Source organism: Mangifera indica, chromosome 18 (genome assembly GCF_011075055.1).
Source record: "Mangifera indica cultivar Alphonso chromosome 18, CATAS_Mindica_2.1, whole genome shotgun sequence".
In the NCBI taxonomy this organism is placed as follows: Eukaryota; Viridiplantae; Streptophyta; class Magnoliopsida; order Sapindales; family Anacardiaceae; genus Mangifera; species Mangifera indica.
This window is the reverse complement of record NC_058154.1, coordinates 13,301,184-13,325,681: the sequence shown is the minus strand read 5'-3', so window position 1 is coordinate 13,325,681 and position 24,498 is coordinate 13,301,184. Positions and strand designations below refer to the sequence as shown.

Below are 24,498 nucleotides of genomic sequence, written 5' to 3'. Positions count from 1 at the left end.
GAAGCTGTGTGTGCATGATGTTTGAAAATAACTGCAGCCCGGGCTTTTACACATGATATACTGAATGAAGAAGACAAAGCTGTAAAATTTCAATAGCAAAAGATATTAGTAGATTCACATACAACAAACATGTGGCGCATTAAGATGTGATAAATTGTATTGAAGTACAAAACATTTCAAAATGCTGCAAGAAAAAGTTTACTTTTAAGCTGAAAGGTCATGACCAAGATGTTTAGAAGCTTCTTTAGCCAGATCAATATTCTTTTGCACTCTGCAGCAACCAAGGAGAGCTCCCCATATGATCCCATTCAGCTCTTAAGGCACATTATGACCCAGTCAAGGGGCAGCCTTGGTTTTTCCCAATTCAATCGCCCGTCCACCGCAATATCAACATTATTGATATAATTTAAGATTAAAACAAAACATTCTTAAATAAAAATTAGAACAATATATAATCAAACAATTTGTAGACGTGCATGCATGCCTTAAAATTGTTTGAGTTCCAAAATATACAAAATTTTCATAGAGTTTAACTAGATTGATCTGATAGTTAAAACACAATCTGATATGATTTGTCCGATTCAACTGCAAATTGATCTGATCCAACAGCTAATACTAAATTAAAACTTGACCCCAGACCAAACTAGCCATTGGATCCTAGTTGAACCGGTTGAACTTATCAATCCAATTCAAGTTTCAAAGCAGAGGGAGAAAAAAGTTTGCAGAATGTCAAACGTTACTGCTACATGTATCATTGCATTAGTGTTGCAAAATATATGAACATATATAAACAACTCTTATCATCCATAAAGTTATTCTACAGACCTGGAGTGTTCTGCTCACTGGTTTTGCTGGAATGAAGGTTCTGCCATCACTGGGATGTCTCTGGACAAGGATTTCTGGAATTTGTAGCTGCTGGAAATTAGATACTGTAGTAGAATGAATTAAAGTTGCTGTGAAATGGAATATGTTGTAAATCACTCAAGGACAATAAATGAAAATACTGATTGTATTGATATGGTTTTTCAGAAATACAAGATAGTTTAACGTGAATATTGTCTCTCTCAAACTAGAACATAAACTCAGCAAATACTAAATGATATATAAACTCTCTCTAGCATTCGAGGGGCTGGTACTCTCCCTCACTATTTTTCCTTCAATTTTCTTCTCTGCCTCCCTCCACCTCCAGGTCTCCTTCTTCAATTTCCTTCTCATAACTGCCTCTCCAATTCTGTGGTGACACCTCAGCTAAGGCTATCTCTGTGGTCCCATGCTCTTGCTGCATAGTTGTTGCTGCCCCATCTTTGGATGATTGTTTGTCTGCTGCTATTCCTCTGCTGCTTGAGTGACATTTGTAGCTGCTAAGTTTCTGCCACCTGTATTCTCAGCTTCCTTCGCAGCCTCCATTTCTCTTCTTCCTCGTGTACACCTTGCCCTAACAAATTATGAGCTCACAACTCTTTCAGCCTAAACAATAAGCGACCTTGTATCATATAAAAAATAAGTGAACCTGAATCATATCATATGTATGTTTATCTAAATTAAAAAAAATGGTAGAATGTCTGTAATAAATGGATACAGTAAAATATTCTTATCATATTTTTTGAATAAATTATATATACAAATATAATTTTCTAATATATCTATTCAAACTAGTGTGACAACATGTAAGGAAGTGTGATAAAACTTGTTTACTTTTTTTTTTTACTTCAAAATCGTTCAATCACATATTCTCATATCAATTTGTATAGATAAATTAGTAAGAAATATTTGTAAATCTTTTTATCAAACGCCTAACGACACAAAAGGGAAATCTTGAAATTAGACAACCAAAGAGAGAATAGACATCTAGAAACAGATTGGGTTTTCAATCCCACTTGTGAAACAATAAACACCAGCGACCTTAATAATTTTAACCAAAGTTTGGATGTTAGTTTAAGAGAATATTTTCACCGCAAAATCTTCTTCTCAGAAAAACAGTAAACTCCATGATCCCACAAAATATTGTTATCCTTGTCATGTCCCCGGCAACCGGCATAAGTAAATGCATCATGGGTTGACATCGACCATAAACAGTCTGGAAAAATGGCGAAAAATACTGGACATCTACAACCATTCCATACTTTAATAGTTCTGGGTTCAGCCAGTCCCCGTAATAGTAAAACAGTGACAGATTATATATTCTGACTAAGAGACTTGATCACGATGGCATAGCCACAAAGATGAATGAGAGAAAATAAGTAGAGATTTGGAAAAGAATGTGATGGATACCTGAGTAGCCTTTCACTGCCACAGCACTCCAGACGATGTCACTCCTCCAGACTCAATCACACAACTGAAGCAACTGCAGAACTTTGTAATTTCCAGCCAAGACAGAACATGCAAATGTAAATAGAGCAGAAAAATATGTATTGTATTGATGAAATTATAAACTTGTTTACAGCAGTCTTCTACCAATACAATGACTATTTCCCAGCTATTACAAAGGATTAACTCAAAATTACAGAACAATTACAGACTCCAGCAAAGCACATCCAAATAACATTGAACTGATTTCCAAAAGAATTCACAAAACAACTCCAAAAACCATAGCCAAGGGCTCCCTTGTTCAGCTTCCGAGAGGCTGACTCTCTCCCGCTCACTCTACTCAAATTTTTCCCTCCTTTTCTCTTCCGCTCCAGGTTTCTTTTTATCTCTCCATTTCCCTGTATTCCTAATCCAGCATTGCTACTTGATCTTGGGATATCTTAGTGGTCCCACATTCTGATTGCGTATCCTGATTTGGAGGCTTCTGCTGTGCTGCATGTTCCCCTGCAGATTGAGTATGTTTTAGTACAAGTTGACTTGCTAGTTGACTGCTACTTGTTATCCTCCTAGCATTGCCACTTGTGTTTCTTCTTTTCTTCATATAAACATAATCCCTAACATTACCCCTCCCATGGAGAGACACCTTGTCCTCAAGGTGTGATTGGGGAAAAAGATATTGAAAGTTGTTGCATGATTCCCAAGTCCACTTGCAATCCGACAACCCTTTCCACTTATTAAGCAATTCAAGATCTCTATGGGAAGAATACTTGTATTCTGATACACCTTCAAGCTGTTCCTTTAGCAAGTCTTCCTTCAAGCCTTTCATATCGCCACATTTTATCAGATCACGAACAAGGCTGCGAATATCACAGTGCACAGAAAGGTTTACAACAGCCCATCGTTCTATCTTTGTTGGCTCCACTAATTTCTTATTATCGAAATTCCACCGCCCATTTCGACGAAAGAAATCCTCACCATTTCCTACTTTGAACCTTGGGGCGGACAGAACACGGCCTTCCACTTTAGCAAAATTAGTACTCATTGAAATGCCACATGAATGTAGCATTGGTTCAGCATCACACTTGCCATTTCGTAGAACATTAGATAATGTATTCATCCTTTCTTGCGGCTTCTGCCTTGATTTTTCCACAAGCGAAGCTCTCTGTAGCGTGTTAAGAGCTTTTGTGTAACGTTGTAAGGAAACCAAAGAACAAAGCTTAAGAGGGATATACGTAGGGCGCTTTGGCTTCCCAACATTGATGCAAGGAATATCTGCCGAATATCGTAAATCCATATTGCGATGATTGACAAAGTAGTCATAAACAGTTATTTCCTGGGACTGAACTTCACCATCCTCATCCCTCACATTTTTCTGCTTGAGTGAAAACATCTGCTCTCTGCAGGGTTTCTCACTCAATCTAGTTACCTTGTACTCTTGGTTGGATGGACCCACCTTGATAATTTGCTTAGCTGACATCACAGGAAGACCGATTTCTGAAAGTTTTTTTGTTCCCCAGCTTTCAAACCATTGAAGACCAGCACATTCTGCTAACATGTGAACAACTGAAGATTGGGTGATTATGTTATTAACCTTCCCGTCATCCAAATCAACCAGAGGAATGCTCTTCATTTTGTACTTTGAAAGCAACAAAAGCATAGTCAAGAAGGAGTTGGAGCTTTGCAATGCAAGGAATGGGGCCCACCGGAATGACCCTGAGACATCCCCAACCTTTGTGTTCTTATATAAGTCAGAAGTAGTCAAAGCTTCAAAAAAGTTTCCAGAAGTCATTGCAGCAGATTCAGGACCTAAATTCTCAAGTTCAACAGCCTTGCCTCTGCCATTCACTGCAACAGAAAAAGCTGTGGGGGAATTTGGACTCTTAGGAGAAGGAGGTTCTGTCTGATGCAAAATCTACACGACAATTCCAGCAAACTCAACAATTCCAATGTATCTATCCATCCAACTTGCATCCTCTGATGCATTAACATCTACAACAGGTGCACTAAGAATTTTGTTCTGGGCCATTATTTCAACAGCTTCAGCTAGACTTGTGTCTGATTTTATCTCAATCAATTGAGAGGAAGGTGCAAGAGGAAAAGCAGAGACAGGGATGCCCTCAAAACAAGCATTAAGCTTCTTAGTAGGACTCAACTGTGGCTCCAGCACGTCCCACAGATCCTCCACCTTCACCCCTAGCTCCGCCTCCGGACTCCTCAGACTATCCTGCTGCCGTGGACTACTCTCTTGTCTCCTCAAACGCAAACTCGCCATCGCCACTATTCTCAATCTCTCTCTCTCTCCCTTTCTCCTCCTGTTCTTCTTCTTACTAACGTAAAATTTCTTTGAGGTGCTCATAACAAAAATCCACCACAACTCTTTAGCTATGACAGCCGAATCGACCAACTTCCGCCATTTACGAAAACTCTTGCAAACTTTCTGAAGCTTCATAGCCATCACCTCACTTGACCGAGAAGAGGGGTTCAGCGTCGCATCAAACATTCCACTCACAAACTCGTCAAAAAACTCAAAACTCAGAGGAGAATAGAGGTCGACCATGGAAATGCTGAGGTAAGAGAAGGGAGACTTCGATTGGCGATCAAAGTTTGACAATGCTTGCGTAACCACAACCTCCATTGATAAAGCAAAATGACTCCATGTATGAAAGAAAGAGATGGCTTTGTCCTTGTCTGAGGCATCAGAAGAGTTACCGACAAAGCTCGACCGTTGATTGACCTCTGCCTGAAAAGTGAAGGTCTCAACAACGTCCGCCATTTTTGATTTGGTACCAAGGATAAACTTTTGGTGGCAAATTAGATAATTGTAAAGGTTTGGGCCTGGGTCATATATTTTGGTTGGGTTAGGGGATGGGTTAATGAAAAATTGGGTTGGGTGTTGAGTCAATACTTGGTTTATGCTGGCTGGGTCAGATTTTTGGGGGATGATTTTTGGATCGGGTCGGGTCTTTAGATTGGGTAGCAAATGGGTAGGGTTATTTCCTTCCATTTTTTTCCTTGTCTCCTTCCACCATCCGTTTTCCTGCAACTCCTCACCTCTTTTTTTAATAAACTGCGCCGCCTCCACTTCTACGTATTTCTCACCGGATTTTGTTGATTCTTCAACAGATTTTCCTATTTGGGCACCAGACATAATCGATCTACTCTTTTTATCGTCAGAATTTTCAATCTTTATTTCTGCTTCCCTTTTTTTGGTTTCTCTATCAAACACAATTAGAATACCTTCATCATCTGGATCATCCTCTTCCACCACCAGAACAGCCCATGACTTGCGTTTACAGTCATGGTTCAGCTCCTCTTTGCCATCACAACGAGGGCAAACTCTGTTAGCCCTCAGTTCTCGAATTTCCCACTGGGTTAGTCGCCGGACAATCCACCAACGCCCACCGTCTTTGATAAAGTCGATTTTTTCCATCCTCAGAATCGTCGCTCTGATACCAATTGATGGATACCTGAGTAGCCTTTCACTGCCACAGCACTCCAGACGATGTCACTCCTCCAGACTCAATCACACAACTGAAGCAACTGCAGAACTTTGTAATTTCCAGCCAAGACAGAACATGCAAATGTAAATAGAGCAGAAAAATATGTATTGTATTGATGAAATTATAAACTTGTTTACAGCAGTCTTCTACCAATACAATGACTATTTCCCAGCTATTACAAAGGATTAACTCAAAATTACAGAACAATTACAGACTCCAGCAAAGCACATCCAAATAACATTGAACTGATTTCCAAAAGAATTCACAAAACAACTCCAAAAACCATAGCCAAGGGCTCCCTTGTTCAGCTTCCGAGAGGCTGACTCTCTCCCGCTCACTCTACTCAAATTTTTCCCTCCTTTTCTCTTCCGCTCCAGGTTTCTTTTTATCTCTCCATTTCCCTGTATTCCTAATCCAGCATTGCTACTTGATCTTGGGATATCTTAGTGGTCCCACATTCTGATTGCGTATCCTGATTTGGAGGCTTCTGCTGTGCTGCATGTTCCCCTGCAGATTGAGTATGTTTTAGTACAAGTTGACTTGCTAGTTGACTGCTACTTGTTATCCTCCTAGCATTGCCACTTGTGTTTCTTCTTTTCTTCATATAAACATAATCCCTAACAGAATGCTTTCTTGCTAATGTCATCAACATGATCATCAAAATCCACAACACCCTGCCATTTCTCAGTGGTAATATAATCTAATAGAAGTGCATTCACTGTTGGCTCCTTAGTTACCAATCGGCTGCCACCATCCGATTCAACAAGCTCCCAATTCTTGGATGCATCCCTTACATAAAGCTAGTCCATGAAGAGAAATACAGTAAATTTATATGAAGTGAAATACTAAGAATATTGAAGAGGAGAAATGATAATATAACTCAACAGAACTTTGATACCAACATAACAGCTAACATAATGTATGCATCAAACAGGCAACAGATTAGAAGACTCTATAAGAATACTATCATACATTCTAATTATGACATAAACATAAGGACACACAAACTTTAGGAAAGTCTAAAATTAAGTAGAACCATTGATAAAGCAACATGCAAGAATGAAAAACCATTCTTCTCATATAAATAATTAACAACTAGGCTTTCTGTTCATTTGAAATGGTATGTAATTAGAGGGGCAGAGAACTTGAAAAGACATGAAATTAGTGCAACTAGAGCAGAAAAACTAGGGCATTTTTTTTATGATTAGATGAGACATAAAGATGAAGTACACTTAAGCACTATACAAGAAAATGATAAAATTGCTTTAAAGAAATATATAAGTTCAGATAGCAACCTACTGACTACAGGATTCAAATTTTGGAACTAGAATCTCAAGAAAATCGAATCCACAAAATCTAAGGAAGATGTCATGGTGAATGTAGAAACCGCATAACAGATGGAACAAATCTGGAAGACAAAAAATTATCTAATACAAGGGACAATTGCACATTAACAAAACAAAAAGTCCTTCAACATTTTGATACATGTCGGAAGTCCATATTTTTCCTTAACAATTTTAATGTAAGACCATCAATTTGACCCCAAATCGAGGAATACCATTTTCCAGCAAAAGCAGCACTAAAAATTTTAAAGCCACTATAAAAGAATTTGAATGGTATAAACAGATAAAATGTTCATCACATAAATAGCTTATTCAGAACAATTTGCCAAATCTGAAATACAGAATAATCAGCCACAAGAAAGGTTTAATATCAGCAGTTTACATGTTTTCCATGATTTGAAATTAGAGACTCTCATTGATAATACTACACATACAAATAAATTATATAAACTTATTCATATAAACTGATTTAGTAATATTTGATTAAGACACCTTCAATGGAGATATTATATTCTGAACTGGGATCATTGTCTTAAAATTAAGACTGCTCTCCACCACTAATCTCTGGTCAAGGTCTTTGTCCTGTTTTGTATATGGCAGAGGCACATTTTCTGGAAATACTTGTCTTCCCGTGCAGGTGGCAATGACTTTTCCTACCAGTTACGGGCCCAAGAATGGACGTGATTGAACATTGGAAGAAAGATGTTTTGTCACAAATAAAAACTTGCATTACGTATTATAAAGTTCAACGCAGACTTTCAGCTGCATGCGGTCCAGAGTGAAGGTGTCTTGTGCATTTTTATTCAGTCCATCTTTATAGTTGAATGAGTTTGATAGAAATGGATATCAATGTTGAAGGTAACAACTGAGTTTATCATATACTCCTGCTTCTGCGTTACTGTTATTCCTATTATCCCAAGAATTTAGATGCAATACAAGTGGGGTGGGGTACAGTAGATACTTCTAAGATATTCGGGGATATTTTAGCTGTCATCATAAAAGACAAAAATCACAGGTTTTAATGCATAAGAAAAAAAAAGTTCATTAGAAAAGCAAATCATTGTTAGAGATAAATGACTGAGTCATGTAATTAATTAGTCTTAAAATAATATCTAATCATACGGTGACATATCATCATTAACTTACCAAAATAGGCCAAATGACTATTTCCCACCCAAGTTTTGATGAAATGACAAATTCCCACAAGTTAAGTTTCAAAAAATCAAATTTGCACTCATCATCCACTTCTTTTAATGAATTTGCATATTTTTCCTAGAAATTATTGTTATGTTTTTATTGAAATTACAAAATTACCATTAACATTTATTATAAATGTCAAATTACTAATATATCATTTTCTGTTTAAAAATTTATTTATTAGATTCATAAAAAAAAAAAAAAATCAAAACTCTAACTAATTCTAAATTTTTGCGTTTTGATATTTTTTATGGTGTAACTATCCTTTGTGAACCTATCGAGTGGTACACTGAAATTTTAAATATACCGATGAATTTTTTTTCAAATTCTAAAAACCCTTTGAAATTTCTTTAATACCTTAATATTTTTAGAAATTATAATTTGCCCCCAAACTTTTCAAAGGGAAAATTGAAAAAAAAAATAAAATAAAAAGAATAATAGAAAAAATGAAAACAGAAAGAACAAAAATTGAAAAGAAGAAAAATCTATCCAAAATGACTTTTTTACTCTTTCACTTAAGGGAAATTAATGACGAGTGGAAATTTAACAAGAAACTATAGCAAGACAGGTGCTTGGCATCCATAAACGGTAACCTTGCAGGCATTTATAAATCTAATAAGCGTTACCATCTCTGGCCAAGAAGAGAAGCAGAGAGATGGGAAGCTTTGTTGAAGATGAAATCTCTGATGCCAAGTCACTTCATGAGTCAGAGAAGAAGGAACAAACTCCAACAAACATAAATGTAGAAGGTAATTTTCTTTGTCACTCTTCTTCGTCTAAACTGGTGTAAATCATGTTGTTTTTATTGACATGAAACAAGCTAGGTCCCAACTTTCATGCTCTCAGAAACTTAAATTTTGAAACTATCTCTTGCATGATGGATGAATGCTGCATATATATGTAAGAAATGCTTTTTGCAGACTTTGGCCTATGTTTTAGTAAGCTGGAAGTTTGTTGACGCAGGAGATGAGAAATTAAATGATAACCCTATTGAGGAAGTGAGGCTTACAGTTCAAGTCACTGATGATCCTTTGCTGCCAGATTTAACCTTTCGAACATGGTTTCTGGGGATGATATCGTGTTCCTTGCTTGCCTTTGTGAACCAATTCTTTCAATATCGCCAGAATATGCTGTATGTTGTTTCAGTTTCAGCTCAAATTCTTGTGCTCCCAGCAGGAAAGTTAATGGCTGCAACACTTCCTTCAAAGCCGATTCGAGTCCCATTCACACCATGGTCGTTTTCATTGAATCGAGGGCCTTTCAATATGAAAGAACATGTGTTGATCACCATTTTTGCTGGTTGTGGATCCAGTGGTGTTTATGCACTATACATAATTACAATGGTCAAGGCTTTTTATGAAAGACCTATGAATGCAGTAGCAGCTATGTTGTTAGTACTAACAACTCAGGCAAGTTTGAATGAATAATTTTTCTTGGACCACCTTTCTGCAATTGCTATAAAAAATAAGAACTGTAAAAACAGAACCTTATTAAGAGTTTTCCTTTTCATGGAACTCAGCTGCTAGGATATGGGTGGGCTGGTTTATTCAGAAAATACCTTGTTGACTCCCCTTACATGGGGTGGCCAAGCAACTTGGTTCAGGTCTCTTTGTTCAGGTACTCATCTCTCTCCCATATTGAACAAGAGCTACTTTCTGAAATTGAGAAACTGATAAAATGCAAACTGCAGGGCATTACATGAAGTGGAAAAGAGAACTAAAGGAGGATTAAGTAGACTACAATTCTTCCTTCTTGTTTTTGTATCAAGCTTCGTGTACTATACAGTGCCGGGCTATCTTTTCCCTACTCTGCTCTCTCCTTTCTCTGTTTGATATGGAAGAATTCAGTTACAGCACAAAAGATTGGTTCAGGCCTTCAAGGCCTTGGCATTGGTTCCTTTGGCCTTGACTGATCCACTTTTGCTTACATGGGAAGTCCCCTAGCCTCACCCTTCTTTGCTATTGCAAATATATTAGTTGGGTTTGCTTTGTTTCTCTATGTTCTTATTCCAATTGCTTATTGGAATAATCTTTATGAAGCCCAGCGATTTCCCATAGTTTCTCCATATGCCTATGACTCTGCTGGCCAAATTTACAATGTTACCCGTGTCCTCAATGAAAAGGAATTTGATCTCGATCATGCCAGCTATGAAAATTATAGCAAAGTCTACCTCAGTATTGTGTTTGCCTTCCTCTACGGATTGAGCTTCGCGACACTAATGGCTAGCATATCACATGTTGCACTCTTCGAAGGAAAGTAAGCATCTTCAATAACATCTTGATGTCTCATTCTATTATCTTTCTTTCTGCAGAAAGAATTTTCTCGTTGTATGTTGCAATGACAGTTTTACATTTCTGATTAAAACAAACAATGAGCAGAAAAATTTGGGAAATGTGGAAACAAACAACTTCTGCAGTTAAAGATCAGTTTGGTGATGTGCACACAAGACTGATGAAGGAAAACTACAAAGCAGTACCTCAATGGTGGTTCCACATTGTATTAGTAGTAACATTTGCTCTTTCAATCTATGCTTGTGAAGGCTTCGATAGACAGCTTCAACTTCCATGGTGGGGAATTGTATTAGCTTGTGGCATGGCATTCTTTTTCACATTACCTGTAGGAGTGATTCAAGCCACAACAAACATGGTACTTCCTTGCCCAATTACATATTATTTGCACATATGATAACATGACAAAAGGTCTGAATGGCCCTTTCTAAATGGTATGTCTTTATCTATAGCAACCAGGGCTAAATGTGATTATAGAGTTGATTATTGGGTACATGTATCGGGTAAGCCCCTTGCCAATATGGCTTTCAAGACTTACGGCTACGTGAGTATGATACAAGCCCTCAGTTTTCTTAGTGATTTCAAACTAGGTCACTATATGAAAATCCCTCCTAGATCCATGTTCATTGTTCAGGTAATTCAACTACTCAGAGCTTATGCTAATTGCTATCTATTTATAGTAATAATTCATATTAATTTTGATCAATATGTACCTTCAGTTAGTGGGAACCATAGTTGCTTCAACTGTCTGCTATGGCATAGCATGGTGGCTTCTCTCATCTGTTGATCACATATGCAACAAAAGCTTACTACCGAAAGGGAGTCCATGGACATGTCCTAACGATGTTGTTTTCTACAATGCTTCAATCATCTGGGGAGTTGTTGGACCACTAAAAATGTTCACAAGCCATGGTATCTACCCACAAATGAACTGGTTCTTCTTGATCGATGTACTTGCCCCAGTACCAATATGGCTACTTTCGCGCAAATTCCCTGAAAAGAAATGGATCAAGTATATCCACATGCCCCTTATCTTGGCGGGACCAGGGAGCATGCCATCAGCAAAAGCTGTGCATTATTGGAGTTGGGCAGCTGTTGGAATTTTCTTCAACTATTATATCTTCAAGAGGTACAAGGGATGGTGGGCTCGACATAACTACATTTTATCAGCTGCTCTGGAGGCAGGACTAGCGTTCATGGGTGTACTGCTTTATTTTGCCCTTCAATCCCATGATGTTGCCGGTCCAGAATGGTGGGGTCTTGATAATGGCGACCATTGTCAATTGGCAAGCTGCCCTACAGCACCAGGGATTGCAGTCAATGGATGCCCTGTGTTCTGAGGTAAACAAGAAATTGCCCATCAACAAAGTTATGGCAGAAGCTGTGTGTGCATTATGTTTGAAAATAACTGCAGTCTGGCCTTTACACATGATATAAGTAGATTCACATACAACAAACGTGTGGTAGAGTAAGATGTGATAATTGTATTGAAGTTTCAATACATTTCAAAATGCTGCAAAGAAAGAAGTTTGCTTTTAAGCTGAAGGGTCATGATATATCAGAATATGATTCGGTGATATAAATGTACCAGTCAAATTACAAAAATTGTCAATCAAATTACCAGTAATCTCCACAAGAACAGGAACCATCTTTGAAACAATGGATTTGGTTTCGATTAGACACAACTACCTCACAATTTACAATTTCTGATATCAGTTTAAATGCAGCATGGCAGTCCTCGCAATCATGAAGATTCTTCCTGATCTCCAGCAATAAACTCATGAATTGCTCCATCAACTGAGATTGAACTGCAGCCAGGCATCTTCTTCATTCCTTGACTTCTCATCAGCTTCCTGACTCTTGCCACATCTTCCCAACACTCCACTTCTGCATAAATGTTTGATAATGCCACATAGTATCCATCACTAAGTGGATCTAACTGACCAAGATGTCTTGTAGCTTCTTGAGCCTGATCAATATTCTTGTGCCTTGTGCACTCTGCAGCCACCAAGGAGAGCTCCCCATATGATTTGATTCGAAAAGAATGCTTACTTGCTAATGTCATCAAGATCATCATCAAAATCTACAATAGCCTGCCATTTCTCAGTGGTAATATAATCTAATAGAAGCGTATTCGCTATTGACTCCTTAGTTACCAATCGGCCACCACTATCTGATTCAACAAGCTTCCAATTCTTTGATGCATCCCTTATATAGAGCTAGTCCATGAAGAGAAATATAATAACCAATATGAAGACTCTATCAGAATATTATCACATATTCTAGTTATGTCATTAACTTAAGGAAACACAAACTTTTGGAATGACTAAAATAAAGTAGAATATTAATAAATCAATATGCGAGAATGAAAAACAATTAGCTTTCTTCTCATAAAATAATTAACAACTAGGCTTTCTGTTCATTTTAAAAGGCATGTAATTAGAGGGGTAGAGAACTTGTAAAGACATAAAATTAGTGTAACTAAAGGCGAAGAAAAACCAGAGCATCTTTTATGATTAGAAGAGACATAAAGGTGAAGTACACTTAAGCACTATACACAAAAATGATAAATTTGCTTTAAAGAAATATATAAGTTCAGTTAGCAACCTATTGATTACAGGATTCAAATTTTGGAAACTAAAATCACATGACAATCAAATCCACAAAATCTAAGTAAGATGTCATGGTGAACAAAGAAACCACATAAAAAAAGCAACAAATCTCGAAGACAAACAATTATGTAATACAAGGGACAATTGCACATTAGCAAAAAATCCTTCAATTTGACCCCAAATCCAGGAATACTGGTTTCCAGCACAACCAGCACTAGAATTTCAACGCCACTACAAAAGTATTTGAATGGTATAACCAGATAAAATGTTTAATGCAATAATAGCTTATTCAGAACAATTTGCCAAATCTGAAATACAGAATAATCAGCCACAAGAAAGGCTTAATATCAGCAATTCGATCACTGACACCTTCATAACCTAAAATCTAATGAAAACTGTTACACAATAGTTCTGGAAAAAAAAAAAAAAGAAAGCGGATAATACTAACCTGCATAACAGGTCTTTCGTCAATCTTCTTGGGCAATACTTCAAGCTTTTTGTTATCCAACTATATCAGTATAATATAAGAGATTAAAAACCGGAAAAACAATTTCAAGGAATAAATGCAAGCCATGCAACATCAATTTGCCCAACACTTACCAAAAGTATAACAGCTTGGGGAAAGTAGCGACAGATGTGATCACCAATATTCTTAGCGACACCACTAAGCTCAGCATCATCATACCTCTCATTATCATGAAAACACCCCACAATGCCAAGACCTTGAGCACTGTAATGCTCTTCTACCTGATCAAAACAAAGTAACCAACACACCCCAGAGTTAATTAATTTTGAATTTCAACACAAAACGAAACCCATCCGAATCACCCTAACAAAAACACTAGAGACAACCAGAAAACAATAACCAATCAAGTACAGAACTCAAAACCATTTCCATGAAAACATAATGCCCAACAAAAACAAATGCAGTTCGACCGCTTAAAACACTCTCTCAGAAACATAATTTTTCATAGAAACAAGCCAAACCCAGATCACAAAAAAGCAAAACAATTCCGAAAGTTCTGAGCTAAATCTCAAAAACACAACCCAGATCAGTAATCTTCAAATACTTAATTCACATGCATAAAAACTTAACTTTTGTTTTCAAATTACTGAAAAAAAAACACAGATAATTATGAAAAGCGTATATAAGTAAACGTACCAAGATAAGCGAGATCTCGAGAATGGGGAGTAGACCAAGGTGGGAGTGAAAGAGAGGGACGGAATCAGTGATCTCCACAACGTCGTCGTCTCGAGGCGAGACTCGTCCCACTAAGACACCGTTGACCGCCGCCGTCTTGTGCTTCTGAGCGTGTAACACGAGCTTAATGTACGCGTCTTGAGAAATCTCATATCTCAACTCGCCATGCCCGACTCACTGAATTGAGTGTGCGTCTCAATTCTGTGGTTACCAGAACGAATCAACGATAGACGCGCCTGAACTTCAACTCCAATAGCTTGAAATCGAAACGCGAAAACAGAAGATGTTTAGAAGATGGTCGTTTTTTTTTTTTGAAGAGTAATTTTTCTAGGATTTGACAACCCTGTTAGAGTGTCGATCCCAAGTCTTCTGGTGAAAAGTTTTCTTTGCTAAACCTTTGTTTTTTTTAAATTTGTTGTTGATGTTTGATATTCCGCAAAGTCCATAAACAAAAATTGGTGTACCAAAATTGCCCACACTTCGTCAAAGGTTCATAATAAAGGGTCAATCCATGCAGTGCTTTTAAACTCGAACCAATCTTTGACACGATAGAGAGTCAATCCATCAGTCAGCAGGTTAACTGGTTCGTTTAGTTCACTCGATCATGCAAACTGATACAATTAGCGTGACATAATTTGGAGGTTTATTAGAGGTTAAGTTTTAATCCTTATGGGAGTAAAAGGCCACTCCTTTTTGCACTTTAGTAAGAGTTTTCCACTGACTTAAGATTAAGTATTTACGTTAATTACAGAAGTGAAATCATTATCACCTATGAGATTTTGTTAATCCATAATATTTCAATTATCATTCAATGTTTTTAGAGTCAAACTAGGTCAAAGGACTATTTCTTACTCAAATTCAAGTGTGTTCTCAAAATCACACTTATAAGGCTTAAAAATCTAAAAATCTCACCCATTTATTAAAAATTTTAATTAAGATTAAGGATAAAACTATTATTTAGCAAAAAAACTAAAGTTTTATTATGTTTGCCCACCATCAGCTTGAAAATCTCACAATGCCCTCCACTTGAAGTTTGAAAAATCAAAAATTCCTCCCAAGGTTTGCAAACCGTCATCGGAGACAACGAACTTCGTCGTCTCCGATGGTGTTGGTTCTTCCTCCAGACTCAACTCTCCCTGTCAATCACTTTTCAGCCACTGACAAAACTCATCTCCTCTGACAAAGACGAAATCGTCTTCGTCGGATTGTCTTCATCTTAGACGAAGATGATTCATCTTTGTCCGAGATAAAAACGATCGTTGAAAGTCTCAAACGGTGACGTCATCTTTGTTTGAGATGAACACTCTCCAATGAAGACGATTTTACCTTCGTCAGAGGAGATGAGTTTCACCAATGGCTGAAAAGTGATCAGTAGGGAGAGTTAAACTTGAAGGGAGAGTCAATGTCGTCAGAGACGACTATCTCCGATGAGGGTTTGTAAAACCTAAAATAAAAATTTTGATTTTTCAAACTTCAGGTGAGAGAAAATTGTGAAATTTTCAAACTGCGAGGGATATAAACTAATAAAACTTTAGGTTTTTAAAATTTTTTATTAAATAACGATTTTATCACTTACTAACTAACTTTTAGGTCAATCATAGAGACTGCAAAACAGACGAATAAGTAACCCATATAAATACGGATATAAGTTTTAGATGTTTAAACCTGTATTCATTTTGAACTTGAACTCATACCTATGGGCCACCCATTATTTTTTCTCTATTCATTTCCTTTTTCTACTTTAACATCTAATTTATAACAAACTTAAAAAAATTTTCACATATTTTTCTTTTTTTTTGACATAAAATGAACTCCAATTTATCCAAGTATTAAAGAATTTGTTGTATGAAAAATAAATTAAAAAAATATAAACATTAACATTTTGTTATAAATATTCATTTCATATTTAATATTAAAATTCTTTAAATCTATAAAAAATACTTTTATAATTTGAAGTAAATTTTTATTCCCCCACAAAATACTTATCCAATTAAAAAAAACATATTCAGGTAATAAAAACAAAATAAAAATAATATAAAATTAATATATACAGATAACCCACAAATTGACCTATTTTCATAAGATCAAATACGAAATTTCACAATCATTACTTTTTAACTCAACCCATTTTCCATGAATCCGTGTCAATCCTACCCACCCTAATCAATACCATATCAACATGAGAAATATATTAATGTTTATTATTTACAATTTAACATTTAATAAATATATTTAATTTATATAATTTTAATTATATTGTTCTGACAATACTAACCCGGCCTCGTCAATGAATTTGCAAGATCAATTGTTGTACACATAAATAACATACATTTACAATAAAAATTAATATATGTACCATACTTCATCCACAATATAAAAATACTCAATCATCCATTATCGATAATTTAAAAATTAATACTCATTATTATTCGTGCACCTAGTTTCAGTTTTTGAATATATGTTTTGATCACCATTTTGGCTGTAAATAGGCAAACCCTTCCATCAATATTGAGATTGAAGGGGTGTTGAGAACACATGAAACAATGAGACAATCTCCATAGTAAATATCATGTGCAGAAGAAACCAAAAGATGTACCCAAAATTGCACAACACAACTTAATTATTATTTATTTTATTGCAATCCAGTACAATGTAACTGAAATCCAAGTCAGAAATCTACAGGGTACAAAGAGGATTCTGACCACTGGTTCCTCACCACAGCATGAAATCAAAAAGGAATGCATGAATAAAAGTTTAAGATCCAGTGACCTCAAAAAACCTTTGTAAGATGTCAAATCCATTTGAAAAAAAATGACAACTGCACAAGTCTTACCACCATTTAGACAGATTTGAAGCCTTGCCAACCATCAAAATCGGTAGATGAAACCCATCATGAAAAAAGTTAGAACAGCAAAAGCATGTATGTAAAGAGGAAGGGAATAAGGCAACCACATTAGCTTTAACAAACCCCCAATGAAAATCAACGACTTTCAGAAACATAAAAAGAGATTTCAATGTGAATTGTTCTAAGCAAACCAACAAAAATTGAACTCAGCTTAAAAAAATATAGTAACCTTAAATGAATTCACAGAACTCAACCCAAAATTTACTGCAACTGGGGCTAATAGATGAGAGTTAAGTTCACCACTACGGTAACCCTAAAAAATGTCACCAATTTGTGAGAATGCTATTGAATCTATGTAGAATATGCAAACAATAGGAAAATAAAAAGCCCTGCCCTCCCTCAAAGACAACAAACCTAATCCCTTGTATGACCAATGCATCATAAGATGTTAGTCTAAAGCCAAAATCATAAATTCCCTCCAAAATCTACCTCTAGACCATAATAGAAAATATGACTGTCTGCATCAAACTAAAGCAAACAGTTGCTAACAGGAAACATACAAGGTAATAGAAATTAAGAGTACAGAAGGGTCTATCTAATCAAACTACAAAAAAATAACAACACATTCAAAATAAAAAAAAAAAAAGATTTCTATAGTCTACACAACAGGGTATAATGAAAGGACAAACTAGAAAACCATAGAATAGAACACAAAGCACTAGTTTGAAGCAATCTAAGCTTTTATCTATGGCATACAATCAATAAGAATCTAACAACAACAGGTCTTCTGATCTTGAAAAGCTTCCCCACCTGCTGCTATTATAGGAAACTTCTAGTACTTGAGTGGGAGTGCCTAACAAAGCACGATTAAAAACTACAGGAACCTGAGTAATACTTCTAAGATCTGGCATAAGGATGGTACCGACTACTGCCACTATAGCCTCCCCTTCCATATAGCATACCAGCTCCACCATAACTAGTACCTGGACCAGAATCATAGCCACCACTGTAGCCTGAACCTCCATAACTACCATAACCCTCGCCTCCTCTACCATATCCACCTAAACCACTTCCACCATAACCACTGCCAAATCCGCCACCATAGGGTCCAAAGCGACCAGAATAACCAAGAGAAGATTCACCTCTGTACCCTCCTAAGCTATTACCACCAAACCCCCATAACCTCCGCCAAAGTCTCCACTACCACTACCATACCCATATCCACCACCAAGCCTACCACCCAGACTTGCAGGTGTCCTATAAGGGCCAGGACCAAATCCTCCATCAAAACTCCCATAAGAACTGCCAAATCCACCATAGCCATCATTGAATGAACGGCCCCTAGAGTTGCTACCATATGAAGGAGGAGGAGGGGGGTTTGAGGCTTTCTTGGGTTCAGCTTTCTTGATCTCCACCTACAACAAAGCAACTTAGTTAACCTAGATCTGCTGCAAGGGGAACTATAATGATAGCCCTTTCCTGGTGTATCTATACCTGTAACAATCTCCATCTATGGTCAATAGGAAAAAAATTTGCTAAATGCATTCTACTTAATGTAAATACATCTGACTTAAATAACTAACTCATGGCTCATATATCTGTTGATAAAAGCAGAATGTAATACTGCATGCATGGTGACACACAACAATCTGCTTACAAGCTGACTTCATGAAGACCATACTAATAAGCTCACCTGGGTGCCAGCCATATCAATCATATTTCCCTTTGATAACATTTCATCCACGACTTCTTCACTGTCAAAGATTACAAATCCAAAACCTCGAGAACGATTAGTTTCATGATCTCGTATTATCTGGTGTTCCAGGACTTTCCCATACTTGGAGAAGAAATTCTTGAGTTCATCTGAATAATATATGCAGAAGAAATAAAAGGGTGAAAAATATCACAAGGTTCACAGCAAAAAATGTAAGCATTCTGATTCATAACCATTCTGATTCATCCTACAAATAAAAAATAAAACACCATGACCTAATTGCATACCTTCACTGACCGAAGAGGGTATACCACCAACAAATATCTTCTTTGTCTTAAAATCCTTTGATTGACCTGAGCCTTTAGGAATGGTTCTTTTGATTTCAACCTAATCAAAGTTAGAGGCCAACTTGTTACTTTGAAATAACGACAATTATAATATGGAAAACCATGCAATCAATGAAACACAGAGCTCAAATTTACTAAAACTGCACCTCATATAATCAATAAAAGTTAAGTACACTATGATCCTTTTTTTCCCCTTAAAACACACAAAAGCCAAAAAAATAAAAAAGAGAGAGATACTATTTTCCCATACACAAACTTTTCCTAAGTCATATTGAAACCATTAAACATACATCTGTTTCCCTTAACATAACAATTAAATCACCAAAAGAACGACAATATTAGAGCTTAATTACCTGTTTTCCATTGATTATATGAGTGTCTTCAATAACCTTATCCACCACCGACGGATCAGCATAAGTTATAAAGCCGAATCCCCTTGGTTGCCCGGTGTACCTATCTTTCATGATGACAGAATCGGTGATGTCACCGTACTTCCCAAAGTGCTTGTTAAACGTAGCTACAATTCATCACAAAAAAACACATCAATTTTAAAACCCAATTCGGCAAACCAAAACCCACATCAAAGATCAATCAAACCAATTAAAAACTCACCGTATGTCGTATCTTTGGCCAATCCACCGATGAAAATCTTCCTGCAAATTAAAAAAATGGCGTCTTTTAGTTCCGTGCCCAATTTCAAAAAAACATGTGATTCAAACATATCGAGTTTAAAAAAAAAGCAAGCACAACTCAATGGAGAAAGAGACGAACCGGGGCTGGCGCCGTCGCCGGAGTGAGGATTATCGGACCTGGGTTTAGATCCCATGGCGTGCAATCGAGTGTTTGACTGGTTAGAATTTAGATTTTTTCCGAGAAAGAGAAAACGAATAAGAGAGATAAATTCGATTCGGGGAAAAATTAAATTCGACGAGTTAGGGTTTTGAAGAAAACGTGAGTGGAGGAGAATATATAAAGCGATGGTGCGAAGATTCACATTATGACGATTTTGCCCACAAGAAGATTATTTTTTACATCTGACTCCTTCCAGGAAAAGCCCAACACCTATCGAATTGGCCCGTTAAATCAAATCAAGTATTTTTTGAGTGCTAGACTTAGGGAATTTCAATACCAACTCGAGCTAAGATGAAATGAGTCAAGGTTGAGTAAGTGATAAAACTCAGTTTTACAAAGTGAGCTAATTTTGAATTAATTTGAATTGAATTTAAAATTAATATATTTTTTTAACTGAATTTGAGCTTCAGTTTGTGAATCTCAAATTCGACTATATTTAAATTAGGTGTTTTGATATAATTTTAGTTCAATTAAATTCAAGATTTTTAACTCAAAATAAAACTATATGAAGAGAAAAGCAGAGAATGGTGTAAATTAAGTCAAGTTGCTCGTTACTTTGGGAGTTTGAGCTTTGTATTGATTGACCTAATGAGCTCACGATTTTATGACTTGATATAATTCATAAGTAACAAATTAATGAACTTTTAAAAATTTTAAAATATTTTAATTATACATTTAAAACCTTATTTATAATTTTAAATATATGAGAGAGTTAATGGATGTAAAAGGTTAAGAGATATAAAAATAATTTTAAAATCAGAGTTTATTCGAAATCTCAAGTTAGTGACTCATTTCTATCTCGAGTTTAAGCTTGAGTTAAAAAATCACAACACTATAAGTTTAAGAGTATTCTTAATCTTATCGAACTGAGTTCAAATTACGCATTCATGTGATTTCATTTTATTACACCTCTCACACAAATATAATCCGAAAACACAAAGTCTCAAGATTATTCCTTCTTAAGTCACTAACTTTCTATCTATAAGAGTACATAGTTTGGCTTATTTTTCTATGGTAGCTTTAAATTCTTCACCATTGAAACCCACATACATTTTCACAAACAATTTCCTCTTTGTTTCCTGAATCCTGACTTTCTATGTAACCAAACACCCCCCTTTAACCCATTGGTCTAAAGTCTAAACCTTTCACCACAAGACGAACACATTTTTTTTCTTTTTTAATTTTCAATGGCACAATCCTTCTACGTTTAAGCTTCTGTGTAAGCAACTCAAGCACTTTTTCACAAAATGTTTTCATTTTTTTCATTTGTTTTAATTTTATTTCCTCTTCCTTCTCTTTTCTTTCCTGAAGAAGGACCATGAGCAACAGGAGTAGCAGCCGGAGCAAGAGCGGTGGCGAGGAGGGCGTTCAGGGTTACGATCCCGGCCGACATACGGCCTACCATACAGACCATACGGGAGACCACGGGGAGGCAACACAGCGATGAGGAGATCTACTCTGTTCTTGAGGATTGTTCAATGGATCCTAATGAGACTGCTCAAAAGCTTCTTTATTTAGGTATTTATGTGAAAATATTTGTGTTTTTTCATCAGGGTTTTACATCAATGTAGCTCCTTTATGTTGTTTTTATGGGAAAGTTGGATGTTTTGCGTCTGGGTTTTGTGCAAAAGTCTCTTTCAAAGGATATAGTGAGTGAGGTTTACATTGGCGTTTTATGCATTCTGTAACCGGGTATCGAGAAAAAGCTTCATTTTTTGGCTGTGTATATGTGTTTACAAACATGGGTTTGTGTGTGCATCGGGGTTTTACATGGATTTGAGTGAGTTTTACATTGGCTTTTGTGTGTTGGAGCTGTAAATTGGTGATTTTTACATCTGGACATCGAGCGAATTCTTTGATATTTAGCTGTGCGTGTTGGTTTAAAAAAAGGGGTTTGTGTATGCAGTAGGGTTTTACATGAGCATTAGTGAGTTTTGGGTTGGTGTTATACGTTAACTTGCGATGTGTTTGCAGCCGCATGTTGTGCAGAGGTTTCAATGTTGAGCTTGGTGTAGCAAATTGTTTATATTTTGAACTGGATCTGGTGCAGTAGCTTAGATATTTAGCTGTGTATATGTGTTTAAAAGAATTGGTATGTCTATGCATGACATTTTCCCTTTATGTGTTGATGTAAATTGGTTTTTATGGCTATTGGCTACTGGATGAGGTACAAATCTTCAATCTTTATCTGAGTATATGTATTTTTAAACATGTGTTTACATATGCATTAGGGTTTTACGTGGATATGAGTACCATTGCTGATTTATGTTTTGATCCCATAAATTGGGATTTTCTTGCAACCGAGTATTGTGCTAATTTTCTTCTCATAGTACCTGTACAGTGTGATATGAAAACTCTCATATTTCTTCTGCAGAATGCCTGCTGTGTGTATATTTATTTTTATTAATAAGACATTCACCCTCTTTTTTGCTTAGCAGATACATTTCATGAGGTAAAAAAGAAACGTGATCGGAAAAGGAGGTAGACATTTTTTCTTTTTATTGCAGAATACCCACTGTATTTCTAACTTCCTTCTGAATCTGATACTTTCTGCTTTTATAGTTGCAAACCTATAATTGACTTCATTAAGTTATTTCAGTTATCCTCTGTATAGCATTGTTTCTTGTCTCATTGCATTTGGTAATTGTATATTGCAGGGACAAGGGGCTAGGGGTGGTCGGGGGAACTATTATTCTAAACATATCCAGTCTGGTAAATTTATACTTTATGAATCAAAGCTTGCACTCTTGAAGCTAAACTACAATAATTGTAATTGCTTTGTACCCTTTCAAGAATGAAAACTGTGATGCTTGGTTTCAAGGTTTCATACATAATTCTGATCTTGGGCACATTATTTTTCCTGTGTGGGTGAGGTTTTGGTATAAGTTGCTTGCATCTATAACAATCCTAGTCCTCTCCCCCTTAACTATATGTTAGAATTACAATTTTCTTGAATGTCTAAAAATATATCTTGTGTAATTATTGTCTAGAAATTTATGCCTTACACATTGCTCCTGTCAGTTGCTAGCACTGGGATGAATGCAGCTCCAAGGAGGGAAAATGGATTCATAGAGAGAGGTTCAGTTTTGCGGAAAAAAGAAAAATAATGCAGTACATAATGTGACAAAGTAATTATGTAACCAAACTTCATTATTCTGTGTCTTTATCATTTAAAAGAATTATTTTCTACAATTCCTCCTGAGTAAAAAAGTTTATTTTTCTTTGGAATTTACTTTGTTTCAAATGATTTACAGAGCTTCCACTGTTGCTTCCAATGGCTCTTCAAGTCAATCCAATGGAATCTTGAGTCATGGACATGGCAATGAGTTGTCTGTGGATGGTGTGATTCCTGACAGGAAAGATAATACTACCATAGATGCAAAAAGGCCGGAGACTGCACCACTTCTACCTACTCCCACCTTTGCCTCCCTGATTAGAGCTCACCAAGAAAAGTCTTCATTGAGTTCTAATCACCTTCCTACCTCTGCCGGTCAAGCATCTGCTGAATCCAACGTTATTAAGGAAAATACTGATGTTTCCTCTGATGTGGACTTGGAATCATCCAAGAGTGAAAAGACAGCCTCAAACACTTTAGATGCTATTCACAAAAAAAATGATGAAAGCCAATCAGAAGAAGTGGAAAAGAATCAGCTGTCTGAGCCTTTACAGTCTTCTTCCTTGTTAGCTCATGACACTTCTTCAGCTATCCATTCCTCTGATGATGATAACCAGGCACTGGTAGAGTCTGTTACAATTTCTGAAGGTATAGTTTCATTTTCTTCAAAAATGAATTATAAAATATATACAAAAAGAATAAAATTACGTTTCCTTTTCCTTCTTATCAAGGTTTTTTTTTTTTTGTTGAATTCTCTTTTGGGCCTCTGGTTTGATTTTAAGTCATTTTTCTGTCTCTGTGGTAGGGATGGCTACTGAGCCAGTTTGAGTTGACTAAATTTTCCATGTTCTGCATGATTCCTACAGGAGACTTTTTGTATTTTTATATATGCTGTCTCTTTTTAATTGCGATAAATTAGGTGGTAAAAGTTGCCAATCACTAAAAGCTAAGAAATAGAAAAGAATATTCAAAGATTTTTGTAACTCTAAAATACCAGATGGGTTTACTTTTCCTTATTTAAGAGTGGCAAAGTTGTTCTTAGTGTGATCTAATTAGAAATACATATTTAAGTTATAAAGTTCTTATTTTCTTATGGTCTTTTTACTATCCATTGCATGATAGTTGAATTTACCATCTTCGATTAGAAATTTCTTTTGTTTTTTCACTTTCCACTTTC

General features: G+C 36.2%; 2 protein-coding genes, 3 long non-coding RNA genes and 2 pseudogenes across 6 annotated transcripts; 1 reads left to right on the top strand and 6 right to left on the bottom strand.

Annotated features, from left to right (window-relative positions):
• Positions 1–1,475: 1,475 nt before the first annotated feature.
• On the bottom strand, positions 1,476–15,364 carry LOC123201782 (ER membrane protein complex subunit 8/9 homolog). Its single transcript, XM_044617335.1, has 6 exons — positions 15,361–15,364; positions 14,410–14,621; positions 13,848–13,994; positions 13,696–13,755; positions 6,435–6,607; positions 1,476–2,260 (listed from the first exon to the last, which is right to left on the bottom strand). Exons 1-6 carry the CDS (start codon positions 15,362–15,364, stop codon positions 2,188–2,190), a joined length of 669 nt encoding a protein of 222 aa, XP_044473270.1. The 3' UTR covers positions 1,476–2,187.
• On the bottom strand, positions 2,393–5,080 carry LOC123202489. Its single transcript, XM_044618453.1, has one exon. The coding sequence runs from the start codon at positions 5,078–5,080 to the stop codon at positions 4,220–4,222; it is 861 nt and encodes a 286-aa protein (XP_044474388.1). The 3' UTR covers positions 2,393–4,219.
• Positions 7,422–11,487, bottom strand: LOC123202496. The gene is made up of 2 exons (XR_006498976.1): positions 11,349–11,487; positions 7,422–8,137 (listed from the first exon to the last, which is right to left on the bottom strand). It is a non-coding gene; the product is annotated as an uncharacterized LOC123202496 (long non-coding RNA).
• LOC123202493 lies at positions 8,796–10,044 on the bottom strand. Of its 2 annotated transcripts, none has more exons than XR_006498972.1 (2): positions 9,906–10,044; positions 8,796–9,672 (listed from the first exon to the last, which is right to left on the bottom strand). It is a non-coding gene; the product is annotated as an uncharacterized LOC123202493 (long non-coding RNA). The 2 variants fall into 2 exon arrangements; XR_006498973.1 differs by having other exon boundaries at positions 8,796–9,604.
• LOC123202485 lies at positions 8,960–12,174 on the top strand (annotated as a pseudogene).
• LOC123202495 lies at positions 10,358–10,960 on the bottom strand. Its single transcript, XR_006498975.1, has 3 exons — positions 10,824–10,960; positions 10,518–10,701; positions 10,358–10,425 (listed from the first exon to the last, which is right to left on the bottom strand). It is a non-coding gene; the product is annotated as an uncharacterized LOC123202495 (long non-coding RNA).
• Positions 15,365–17,966: 2,602 nt separating the features above from the next.
• Positions 17,967–20,313, bottom strand: LOC123202308 (annotated as a pseudogene).
• Positions 20,314–24,498: the final 4,185 nt, after the last annotated feature.